The following is an 11915-nucleotide window of genomic DNA, read 5'->3' on the forward strand; positions in this document are numbered from 1 at the left end:
CCTCTGCCTCCCCGTTTTGTTTTTTTATTCCCCAGTGGTTTTTTTCCCCATTCTCTTTAGACACGCAAGATTTTTTGCCTCTTGTTCAGCCAGGGCAGTGCTTTGAGGGAGGCAGCCCCGTCCCAGCTCCCTGCATCCGCTGAGGCAGCTCTGGGTGACATCTGGGGACAGGGACACCAGGTGACAAAGGGTCTCCGGCCACAACGGGACGCGCCTGCAAATCCGAAAGTGGTGAATCCAAAGCGGATAAAAGGAAGCATTTTTTTATTATTATTATCATTTATATATTTTTTTGTCACTCTCTGCTTAATTAGGCTGCCACAGGAAAGCGCTCAGGCCAAGATGTAGCAGGATTCAGGGAGGGATTGGACACTCGCGCGGATAACAAAAATATCCAGCTATAACAGAGGGTGCCAACACAAATTCTGGAAGGGATATTGAGCCTCACGCGTCAGGGTGTAAACCTATCCCAAACTCTCAGCACCAGGCAGATTAACGGCGGGGAGGACGACCCACGCGCGCCGCTGCTACTGCAGCCACCAGCGGGCTGTCCCGTGCCCACAGCCCTGCTCTCCTGACGTGTCAGAAGGGCTGTGAATGGCCCCGGGCACACCAGCTCTTTGCTCAGCAGCTCCTCTCTTTGGCCACTTGTTGCCCAAATCCACCTGTGCCGCTGGGTTTCATCCCTCTGGTCGCCTCCCTGATTTTGCTGGAGGGGGCTGCTCGGCGCCGGGGGCTCCACACTCACACCAGAACCACCGAGCTGAGCCCTGGGGACACCGGGGACTCGTGCAGGGCCCCGTGTCGGTGGGAATCACCACATGTCCTCGTCCTAGGGGATAAACCCTTACCCTCAGCCCATTCGTGGCCACAAACCTGCACTGGGGGCTTGGAGAAGGGGGAAATCTCCCCCTTGAGCCACTCGTGAGCTGCGTGTGGCACCTCTGTGCCCTTTTGCTGGTGCTTAACGTGGTGCTTGTGCCACCCCGGTCCCTGCCCGATGGGATGCTCGGAGACCTTGCAGTGACAGCGTGACGGGGTGCCCAGAGCTCTCCTCCTGGTCGGGAGATTTCTGTCACCCTGCCTGGGGCAACCCCGCCGGGGTCCCTCGGATCTCCCCTCGCTGCCGAGCCCTGCACCCACAGGGGCTTCCAACTGGAGACATTTCTGGAGGGCATGAATCAGCTTTTCACAGCTTGTTAAAAATCTTGATCCTACCTCTTGTTTTCATGCCTTTCAAATCAGGAAATGAGTTTTACAACTTTTCCAGTGGGGCACAGCTGGTGGCCAGGGTCGTAAAGCTGAACTTTATAAATATCTCTTGTTGGGATCAGGGGAAGAGCATTAAAAAGGCAGAGAGAGAGAGAGAGAGAGAGAGAGAGAGAAAAGGGAAAGGAGCAAAGGAGAGAGAGAGAAAGAGAAGAAAGGCAACTCGGCAGGACCGCGGGGAAGCCCAGCTCGACGACAGCCATGGCCATGAGAGCGCAGAAGCCGGCGTGCGCCTGGGGCAGGCTCTGCCTGCTGCTCTCCCTCCTCCTCCAGCTGCCGGGCTCCCAGGCCAAATGCTACTTCCAGGCTAAAGGTAAGCGGGGAGGTGAGGCGGGAGGGCACGCTCGATGCTAGGACGAGGCCTCGTCTTCCCCCGGGGGCGGCGGGGCCGTGCCCTGCCTGCCTGCCAGGCTGTGCCGAGCTGGGGAGCGCGCTCGCGGGCCGGTGATGACTGGAAGGAGCAGCCTATAAACCACAGAACAGCTCCCCAGGGCTCTGGCTGAGAAACAGCTCGCTGGGCCACGGAGAGCTCCTGGCAGGGGCCCGGCTGGGGCCGAGCGTGCAGGACCAGCAGCAGAGGCAAGAGGGCTGCCCCGTGTCCTTTTGGGGTAGAGGGGGCTCCCACACGCTCCCCCCTCCCCGGTGCTCGTTGCCACCTTTCCCTTTTTACAGCTCCCTGTGAGTACGAGGGGAAGCAGTTCTCCCTCGGGGAGTCGTGGCTGAGCACCAACTGCCTGCTGTGCACCTGCCTGCACCCCATTGGCGTGGGGTGCTGCGAGACGTGAGTGAGGGGCGCTGGGGACGGGCTGCAGGGGTGGCACACGCGGTGGGGACCCCAAGGGCTGCAGGGAGACACGGCCCGGTGAGGGGTGGCAGGGCGAGGGGCGCCACGGAGGGGTCTGTGGGCAACAAATGCACAGCAGCGGGCCTGGGAAGGGTGTGGGCAGCCCCCTGGCAGGCGTCAAGGGGGAGCTGACGGTGCTGCCGTGCCCTCTCCCGCAGCACCCAGCACCCCATCGACTTCCCCGACTGGTGCGAGGCGCACTACGACACGCAGACCTGCCAGATCTCGGTGGTGCAGAAGGCCAACCCCAGCCTGCCGTGCGTGAAGAGCGTGGAGCACGAGTGGGGCTCGGCCGGCACCCCCGAGCCGCTCAGCAACAAGGTGCTGGGCGCGGGGCTGAGCGGGTAGAGACCCCCGCCGCCAGCACCCCCCCCCTTCTCCTCCAGAGCGCACCTCCTGCATGCTCCAGACCTGCCCCGTCCCCTAGAGACACCACTGCAGCCACCTTCCAGGGAAACCACTGTCCGTGCACCATCGTCCTGAGCTAACATTTACACCCCAGCGCTGACACAGTACGGCTTCGCTTCCGCCTTCAGCTCCCTGAAGCGAGCCAGGGCCCCTTCAAAAAAAAAAAAAAGAAAAAAAAAAAAAAAAAAGGCGAGGACGGGCCCCGAGCCAGGCTGCCCGTGGGAAAGCAGATCCCAGGGGATGTCCTCCCGGGGCACAGCCCCCAAAAAGAGAGAGCCACAGGACCAAATCACCCCGCAACCCCCCACAGCCCCCGTCCCCTCGCCAGGCAGCCCCTGGGAGCCCACTGGGTGGCCCTTCGAGCAGCACCCACGTGCCCTGGCCCATCCCTTCTCCATCCCGGAGCACGAGGGGCACAAAACCCACCTCTGGAACCACTAACGCCCCTGCTCCTGCAGCTCCCAGGACAAGAAGGGACCCCCAGCACCACGCGCCAGCCCCGGGCAGCCCTGCAGCAGAGCCAGCAGCCCTGGGCAGGCAGCGGGGACGTGGGGACAACTGGTGGAAGATGTCCCCAGGAGGAGCCCGGCGTCCCTGTGCCTGCTGCCCTGTCCCAGCTGCAGGTTTTGGGTGCCCTGGTGGGGCTCAGGGAGCTGAAGCAACCTGCCTGTGCCCCCGTGGAGCTGGCTGCCCCACAGCCCACCCCGGCTGGTGCCATGCCTGTGCTGTGCAGAGCCTTGTGTAGATGTTTCTGTTCTTGCAATAAAAGTATTAAACAAAGAGGTCTCCAGACAGTGACTGTGGTAACCTCGCGCTGCCTCTGCCACTGGGAAGGGTGCAGGAAAACGTTCTGTCCCAGGCTGCTTTTGCACCTTCGGGTGTTTATTAGGTTTCCATGCAAAGAGGAAAACTCTTTGGAAGGTTTGGTAGAAACGCGGGGCTGGCTGTTGAGCAGGGAGACCTCCGTCCCAGCTCCCCAGCACACAGCATGCATTCACTCCAGCCCCCCGAGGATCCCGAGACCAGCAGGATGCCTTCGGGCTCAGGAGCAGAGGGAGAGGACAGCCCGGGTGCTCAGCACCTCGCAGTCCTGGGTCACGGTTGCAGTGCTGCCTCCTGGCTCCACGCGGAGCCCTCGGCCACATCCAGGAGCCCAGCAGGAGCCAGCAGCACCAGGCTGGCCCGCAGGGACCTTCCTGCAAGGTTTCGCTCCCTGGGCTGGGCCCTTTCCTCCTGGAAGCCCCTCAGGGGGCAAGGCACAGGCAGGGCTGCTCCCCGGGAGGCAGATCCTGTTTGGGTGAGCCCTCGCAGCCCAGATTCACCCCGCTGCCCACCCTGGCGTGGCAGGGTCCTACCGGCTCTGCCCCCGTCAGATGGTGATGGAGTTGGTGCTGGAGAACTGCGAGACGTAGGAGGCCAGGATGGGGTTGGTGGGGAGGACTTTGATGGGCAGGTCCCAGCTGAAAGTGTCCACCTCGATCTGCTCCACCCCGGTCCAGGTGACGGCCTCTGGCTGGCTCCCACGGACGAGGCAGGTCCCCGCTGACTCCCCCGAGGTCACAAACTCGAAGTGCAGCCTCCACTTCAGGGACACTGCGGGCGAGAGGCGGGTCAGCAGCCAGCACCACGGGGCCAGCAGCTGCCTGGGCGCTGGCACGGGGACAAGCAGATAACTCCCACTCGCACGGGGCCGGCTCCCTCCCACACCACGCGGCCCCGCGGAGGGTTTGGCAGCGGGAGCAGGGCACTGACCGATGTTGGTGGTGAACCCCGGGGTCGAGCTCAGCGGGATGGGCAGGCTGAAGCTGCTCTGGGCTGTGTGCAGGCAGGCCTCCTGATGGCGGGCGTGGGTGCTGAAGGAGACGGGCTGCCCCCGCCGGCGCTGGAAGTCCTCCTGGATGCTCTCTTCTGTCTGCAGGCTCACCGAGAACTGCGGGGCAAACAGGCAGGAGCTCACACTCACACTCACACTCCTGGGGCCTCCGTTGTCCAAGTGAGCTGAGAACCAGAGCCCTTCCCCAGCTGAGACCTCATCAGAAACCCCACAGCAGCTCAGTGCCACCCCAATCCCTTCTCCCCCTGCCCACCCAAAAGCCCTGCTTCTCCCCCACGGTGAACCCAAGGCCAGCGCTGACCTGCAGACACGGGATGTCTCCTGAGAAGTTGAAGGTCCCGATGACATCCTCTCCGATCTTATACACGGTCTTGAAGATGCAGAAGGTCCCCACCTTCCCGCGGCCGCTGCTGATATTGTACAGGTCTATGGAGAAAGCAGAGAGGGGGGCAGAGCTGCAGGAGGAGCAGGCTGTGCTCCACACAGCAGCCTGGGTCACCCAAAGAGCCCAACAGACACAACTTGGCTGCTTGGGAAGGAAGGACAGGCCCTGGAAGCAGCATTTCCTTCGGAAAGGTCAGCAGTGAGCAACAGCAAACCACATTGGCATGGAGGAGCCTGTGGCAAACTCTGCTCCGAGTGGGCCCTGACAGAGCTGCTCCACAGCTGCAGGCAGAGCCTTGCTTTGCCAGAAAAGGGAGTTTTTGCAGCAAGCACTGAGCGGGGACAGCAGGTCCGCCCAGGGGAAGCGACCTACGCAGGCTGCGTCGGGAGGTGGCTGCCATGAGCAGGTCCGTCGCCAGGTCCGCCAGGCGGGAGTCCTTCTTCAGGCCCTCCTCCTCCTCCAGGAAGGGGTTTGAGGGCGCGACGGCCTCATCCTGCGGGCACTGGTAATCCTTGAGGCCTGGGGAGGAGGCGAAGAGTCAGCAGGGCGGGCTGCAGAGCGTGCCCGAGGGAGGGCAGGGCAGCGCGTGGGCTTACCGTGCAGCACGAGGACGCGGAAGGGCACGCGCAGGAGCTTGATCGGGGAGTTGACGCGCTGGCAGCCGATGGTCAGCTTGTAGACGTACTTCACCGACTGCCCCCGGAAGGAGGGGGGGCCGTCTATGGGCAGCGTCTCACAGTACGAGTCTGCAACAAGCATGAGAAGGATTGCTAGGCAAGCAGGCTCCCTGTCAGGTCACTCTCTCCCTGTGCTGGTAATTTCCTTTCCCGAGTGGTGCGAGCGCATCCCCAGCTTCCCCTCAAGGGCACCCCTCACCCCACGTGCATCACCATCCACTGCTTCCAGCATACACATGTCGTGCATCGAAAAAATGCGAAAAGTGTAAAATCCAGGAACACAAACGAGGCTTACTCATCACGAGTTCGACCTGAGTGTGCCTCGTGCACCACATAAACGCGACGCTCTCAAGCAGCAGTCACGAGCCACGGTTTCCTCGGGGCCCTGCCTCACTTGTGCACAAATAACACCCGAGGCAGAGGGATGCTGATCGATACCTCATCCCTCTTCTGATATTCACTCTGCAGCCCTCCCGTGCTGCGGGCTGTGTAAGGGGAGAGATGCAAGCAGCGTCCCGTGGAAAGTCTCCACCTCTGGCTTGCCCACCGTGACGCAGATACGCCCTGCCAGAGGAAGGGCAGCGTCCTGCTGCTCAACCACAGATCCTTCCCCGAGTCTGGCACATCCTGAACGCTGAGGCTCAGATCAAACGCTAGGGTTATGTTTTAAATATAACTTCTGGATTTTTTTTTTTTTAAAAAAAAAGGAGGACTGGAAAGACAAAAAAGCCCACGCTGGTGACCAGAGCCCACAGGCTCTCACACCTACAAACAAAAGGCTGGAACGAGGTGCTGATAAAGCTGAGAACTGCCCCGACAGAGAGGAAAATCAGGAATTTCCCAGGAGGGCCCAGGAGTGCTGCTGCAGACCGCTGCCATCCCTGCAGCAGGTTCAGCAGAAGTGCCCACGAGGGTCTCCATGCCCAGCGAGGACAACCCAAGCTGAGATCACTGCGTTTTGGGGCATTTTGGGAGGAAGACGGGCAACACGTGGTGCCTGCTGCCTGGCACAGGAATGCAGAGTCTCAGGAAGCCTCTGGAAGGCCAGCCTCCCCGCAGGCCCCGGGAGGAAGCGCATTCCTGGCACTTTGGATGCTTCCCGACCCTCCCGCGTACCCTCTGGCTTGTGTCGGGGCTGCCTCCATTTCCTCCCCTCCCCACCAAGTATTTGGAGGCATTGCAACACCAGAGGGGAGGCAGAAAGAGCCACAGAAATGACTTGAGGGCTTGAAAAAAATGTTTTATGGTGACAAATTTAAAGAGCTCAGTCCGGGCAGTGTGTCAAGCGGACGGGAGGTGAGTCACCTTCAACATGCAGGTACCATAACACGGGGAAGGTAGTGGGGAAGGAGCTCATAAGCAACCCAAAACAAGGCCTTCTGTCGAGCGACAGCCTCACACAACCTCAGCCCCAAGTGCCAACTCCTGCCACGGTTTAATAGCACGGTACTTTGCCGAAGCAGAATTCAGATCTCTTGACTTCTTTCTGCCTTTCCAAACCGTGCAGCAAAACCCCAAACTTCAGAAAAACAGGAAATGAAGAATTAAGACACACACCCACGCAGCCTTAACTCTGCCTCCACGGAGCTGGCAGCAGCCCCCAGCAGCGGCCCGCAAGCGTGCCAGCTGCGGCCTCGTGCGAGGGGAGCAGCACCACACGGTGGGACTGGTGCGAGCAGCTCGGCACAGCCTGGCCATGCAGCAGGGCTTTTGGGGTCACCCACTGCGGCACCACACGTGACAAACCTTCCTCCTGCCGTGCCACCACGTGAGGAGGTCCCCTCAATCTGTCCCAGCTACCTGGGCTGGTCAAAACCAGCATGTCACACAGCCCACGGCTCCGTGCTCTCACTCACAGCTCTGCTGGATGCTCCAGCAGAGCCCCTTCCACCTGAGGCTTCCTCACTCTCTGACCTGAGAGGTGTCCATCACCCGTTTCGGGTGGATTCCTGCTGGGATATCCCGAGGAATGAGCCCACGTGCAGCCTGCAGAGCCTGACGCCAGGCTGCAATGCAGAGATCTGGCACCAGGTGACAGGCTGGGTCAGCAGCCACCAGCCCAGGGGCGACAGCGCATGCTTGTGTTGTCACAGCTGCCTGGTCAGGTAGAAGCACCCGGTGCAAAAACATTCCCTGGAACCAGGGAAATCAGCGGCTGCAGATCTCCTCTGAAAAGGGTAAAAAGCTCTCCAAGGAGAAAAAGGGAAAGCAGCGATGAAGGAGAGCTTAAAGGGGGCCCACTGGAAGAACACTGAGAGGCTGGGAGGCACAGAGAGCTGCGAGCCAGGGACGATGAGAAGTGCTCACTTTCCTGGCAGAAAGGACAGGGCAACCAGAGCAGGTTGACGACAGCAATCCCCAGGACATCCCCGGCCTGAGGAGGAGGCACACGCCTGCAGAGGGTGCCAGCCTCAACTCCAAGCATGCTCCAGTGCCTCCAAAGAAATAAAGGCAGGGGAAGGCAGGCGCGTGCAGCTGCAGCCAGGTATTTCGGAACACTTCATGCCTTGCAGCCACACCATGGAGCTGTGCCAAAGGACACGGGCCAGGGGCAGAGCTGAGGGACACCTTGCAGTGCGTGGAGAACAGATTCTGGCTGTGTTCCTCAGCACTCACTTCACACCCCTCGCCTCCTGTGAGCAGCAGGGCCGGCTGCTGGCAGCACTCTGAGCGCAGGGCCCCCCCAGATGTGAACCCTGTGGGAGGGGGAGCAGCAGACAGGACTCACAGGACTTGGACTCCCCGGGATCCAGCCGCAGGTCACAGAACAGGATCTTGGGTGGAGTGGACAGGATGCACTGGCCCCGCTCTCCTGGAAGAGACAAAACCTCACGTGAGCGCTGCCCCTGGCCAGCCCCCGGGGGGGCGCGGGCTGAGGGGGCCACTCGCTGCACCCAGGGCCAGCCGTGCCTCACCCTCACGGGGAGGAATGGGGAAGAGAAGGGGCCGAGGAGGAAATATCTCACGTCCTGCTCAGGCCATGAGACATTCCCAGAACAGCTGGACCGACAACCCTCCCGTTTTGCTCCAAGCTAGCGCCGCTGTGATCTCAGCATTAATGAGGTCCTGCGGTGGCCACGCAGCAGGGAGTTGCAGCAGGAAGCCAGCAGGGGCTCGGGCACACACCTTGCGGCCTGCTCGACCCCTGCTCGGCCTCCCTGCCCGAAAAACGGGGAGCGCTCACCTCTGTTGGGGACGAAGACCGTCTCGTTCTCGGCCTGCACGTCGTGCTTGCTGCCGTCGGAGGGGGGAAGCGCCACCCGGTTCTCGCTGGCATGAAACTGGCAGTGGATCTGGGCGCTGGCCCACGCCAGCATCTCGCTGAGGGCAAAGGAGAGCAAAACTCACTCTGTGCTTCCACATGGGTGGCAGCGAGCACGGGCTGGAGGACAGCAGCTTTTCCTGCCCCTCTCCATGCGTGACTGCTTTTTGGGAACGAAGCGGGCCCTGCTTTACTGCTGCTGAAGCCATCCCCACAGCCCCCCCTCCAAACACACCTTCAGGGCAATCCTGAGCTGGCCACTGACCCAAAATCCCTCCAGGATCCCTCCAAGCCCCTCAGGACCCCTCTGCGGGTCACCCCACAGGCACCTCCCACAGCTCTGCACAAATCTTCCAGGCTCCCAACCCCGTATCTGTTCCTTCAGACTTGTAGGAACAATGGCAGACTTGTGAATGCAGCCAGTGTCCGGCGCCCCTGGTGTTGTCCAACATCACAATCCCATTAGCAAGCACTGACACCAGAACTTCAGGCGCTACGGGGATCTTTTGTGGCACACGGGAATCCCTCGGTGTGACTAATCAGACCAGTTGAACGTGCAGACCAACCAGGGAAAGACCTTGCTGCACTCACTGCGGCTAATTATGCACCACTTGATCTCATGTGTGCCCTGGCTGCCCTCTGAACACACGCTGGATCCTCTGCCCAGACACCTCCGGCCCTAAAAGTTGCAACTCTGTGCCTCCAAAAGCACCAGTACAGCTTTCATAAGGTTTTCTTCCTTTTCCTAACCTTTTCCTAAGGTTTTCTTCCACAAGGTGTCTGCTGCATGGAAGCAGGGAGTGCCCTGACAATGTTTAACAAATTTATGTCAGCGTACCACAATTACAGCACCTTCAAACACGGCACTTTGCATATTTTCCATTTATTCTCAGTATTGCCTGATGAAATACTGCTGAATTGTTTTAATTCTTTACCCAGATGGACAAACACAATTTGTGTGTGCCTTCCTACCAGCAGACCTCGTCCAGCTGCCAGGACACGCAGGGATCCTGCTCTGGGGCCGAGCCCACCTCTCCCTTCTCCCTGCAGCTCCTCCTAACCACCAGCCCATTAGCTGTTCCTGTGACCTAGACAACTGTCAGTAGCTCGCTTTTTTTTAGTTTGAAAACTTTCTTTTTTTTTTCAAGAGGCTGTTTTCTAGGCACCACGACAGGCCTGAGGTTCCCAAATAAACCTTCCAAAACCGGGCTGCGAACCTCCAAAACTGCCCCACCGTCTACCTGTGCGGTGCCACGTGTTTCAGAAGAACAGGGACAACTCCCCTCTGAGCACAGCCAGCAACTCCCTGATGTGCCATGCTCCCAGAAGTGGGGAGAATAACACCACCTCCCCACCAGGCAAAGCTCTGGAAAGCTGGATGCTTTGTGGCGTGGCTGAATTTGAATGTGTAGCTCAGCAGGCAAGAGAAACAAGGAAAAAGCGACGGAAAGTTAAGGAAGATAATTTAAAAGAGTCCTCCGGTGGCAATGCAGCAGGCTGCTTTGCTGAGACTGTGAGCCCGGGAAGCGGTTCCATCAAAGCAGCCACCTCGGACAGTCATAGTGGTGATGCAAAGGTGCTGAACCTGACCGGGCAGGACATCAACACTTCCCGGGAAGGAAGGACACAGGGCAGGAAAACCACCTCCACCCCTGGAACATCAGACAAGGCCACACACTGCTGACACGGAGGCTGCGGGTGAGTCACGCCCGTGAGCCAAGGTAGGAAGCTCCTTATCTTGTCACCTTTGCTCAGCGCCTGCTCTGGGCACAGCTGAGTCAAGGAGAGGGGAGTGCCCGAAGGCTGGGCCACAGAAAAGGCTGGGCCACAGAAAAGGCTACCACGGAAGTCAGCCTCTTCCTCCCTCCCGGCACTGCTCGCCCCTTTGGCTACTGCCGGCTCTGGAAGCGGGGATGACGCTGCCCCATCAGCTCGCTGCCACACACGGCTCCCTCCACAGACGTAGGAAATGATGACGCTGCTGCCTGTTGCCCCGAGAGACTCACTCCGGTGTAACTAGATATCCCACCTCGATAGCCAGTTCGGCTTCATTTTCTGCCAGCAATTCTGCTGCCACTTGAGGGGCACTTAAACGCACCTCTCCCAGTGCCTCTGCCTGCATACTTTTTTTTTTTTTTTTTCCAGTGTCTCCCTTGGGGGCAGAAAACCATAACTATTACCTCAGTTTCCGCCCTGAAATGGAGATGGCACGAAGCACCATTAGGGAGCACCTTGGGTGGGGAAGTGACCGGTGGCTGAGCTGGCACCACAGCCCCACAGCCCCACCGGGTACCCCTGTCAGCTCTGTGCTGGTGCTGCCTCTGTAGGGGTGAGCGTGGAGTAGGGCCCGGTGCCGCCGTCCATACCTGCTGGCAGAGGTGGAGGCTGCTGACAGAGGGTTGGTGAAGGTGATCACGCACTCCAGCATCTCCCCGGCCAGGAACACGGGCCCGCGGCCCAGCTTGGCCACCACCTCGATCATGGCCCCGCTGCGAACCTGCCACAGGGAACTGGGGGCACAGGGAGAGGGAAAGAAAGAGAAAAATGGTTGGGGTGGTGCCATGGAGCAGACGGGCTGAGTGGGGACACTGGGGGGGACAGAGGGATGGCCATGACCATACCCACAGGGGGCAAGCACCCATGGTGGGGGGACAGGGGTAGGCCTAGCCCAACCCACAGGGGGTAGACATCCCCGGGAGGGGGGACAGGGATGGCCCTAGCCATACCCACAGCAGACAGAAACCCGTGTGGGGGAACAGGAAGGCCTCAGCTGTGCCCATAGCACACAGACAGCCCTGGGGGGGGGACGCAGGGATGTCCCTGGCCATACCACAGCAGGCAGATACCCGTGGGGGGGACAGGGGTGGCCAGAGCCATACCCACAGCAGCCAAACACCCGCGGGGGGGGGGACAGCAGCGAGCCTGGCCACATCCAGAGCAGACACACACCCATGGGGAGGGACAGGGATGGCCCGAGCTGTGCCTATAGCAGGCAGACACCCCCGGGAGTGGGGACAGGGATGGCTCTGGCTGTGCCCACAGCAGCCAAACACCCATGGGGGGGGGATAGGGGTGGCCAGAGCCATGCCCACAGCAGCCAAACACCCGCGGGGGGGGGCCACAGGGCCGGCCCCAGCCCCCCCCCACCCCTTAGGCCCAGGCCCGGGCCTAGGCCCAGGCGCAGGCCCCACTCCACGCCCCAGCCCCAGCGCCCCCACACAGCCCGCGCGCAGCCG

General features: G+C 60.6%; 2 protein-coding genes across 2 annotated transcripts; one reads left to right on the top strand and one right to left on the bottom strand.

Annotated features, from left to right (window-relative positions):
• Nucleotides 1-1470: 1470 nt before the first annotated feature.
• MSMP (microseminoprotein, prostate associated) lies at nt 1471-2461 on the top strand. The gene is made up of 3 exons (XM_032205547.1): nt 1471-1582; nt 1942-2050; nt 2272-2461. The coding sequence occupies exons 1-3, from the start codon at nt 1471-1473 to the stop codon at nt 2459-2461; spliced, it is 411 nt and encodes a 136-aa protein (XP_032061438.1).
• A 651-nt stretch (nt 2462-3112) lies between these two features.
• RGP1 (RGP1 homolog, RAB6A GEF complex partner 1) lies at nt 3113-11317 on the bottom strand. The gene is made up of 8 exons (XM_032206003.1): nt 11046-11317; nt 8602-8738; nt 8146-8229; nt 5337-5486; nt 5113-5259; nt 4657-4781; nt 4274-4451; nt 3113-4114 (listed from the first exon to the last, which is right to left on the bottom strand). The coding sequence occupies exons 1-8, from the start codon at nt 11240-11242 to the stop codon at nt 3891-3893; spliced, it is 1242 nt and encodes a 413-aa protein (XP_032061894.1). The 5' UTR covers nt 11243-11317; the 3' UTR covers nt 3113-3890.
• Nucleotides 11318-11915: the final 598 nt, after the last annotated feature.

The sequence above is a fragment of the Aythya fuligula genome, chromosome Z (assembly GCF_009819795.1).
Source record: "Aythya fuligula isolate bAytFul2 chromosome Z, bAytFul2.pri, whole genome shotgun sequence".
Taxonomy (NCBI): Eukaryota; Metazoa; Chordata; class Aves; order Anseriformes; family Anatidae; genus Aythya; species Aythya fuligula.

Bases quoted from the DNA above. Each gene is read 5' to 3' on its own strand.
- MSMP (XM_032205547.1), top strand. From the start codon at position 1,471: ATGGCCATGAGAGCGCAGAAGCCGGCGTGCGCCTGGGGCAGGCTCTGC. The intron at 1,583-1,941 runs GTAAGCGGGGAG...CCCTTTTTACAG, and splicing joins ATGCTACTTCCAGGCTAAAG to CTCCCTGTGAGTACGAGGGG. The intron at 2,051-2,271 runs GTGAGTGAGGGG...CCTCTCCCGCAG, and splicing joins GGCGTGGGGTGCTGCGAGAC to CACCCAGCACCCCATCGACT.
- RGP1 (XM_032206003.1), bottom strand. From the start codon at position 11,242: ATGGCACCACCCCAACCATTTTTCTCTTTCTTTCCCTCTCCCTGTGCC. The intron at 8,230-8,601 runs GTGAGCGCTCCC...TGTCTCTTCCAG, and splicing joins GGTCTTCGTCCCCAACAGAG to GAGAGCGGGGCCAGTGCATC. The intron at 5,260-5,336 runs GTAAGCCCACGC...CCTCCTCCCCAG, and splicing joins CCGCGTCCTCGTGCTGCACG to GCCTCAAGGATTACCAGTGC.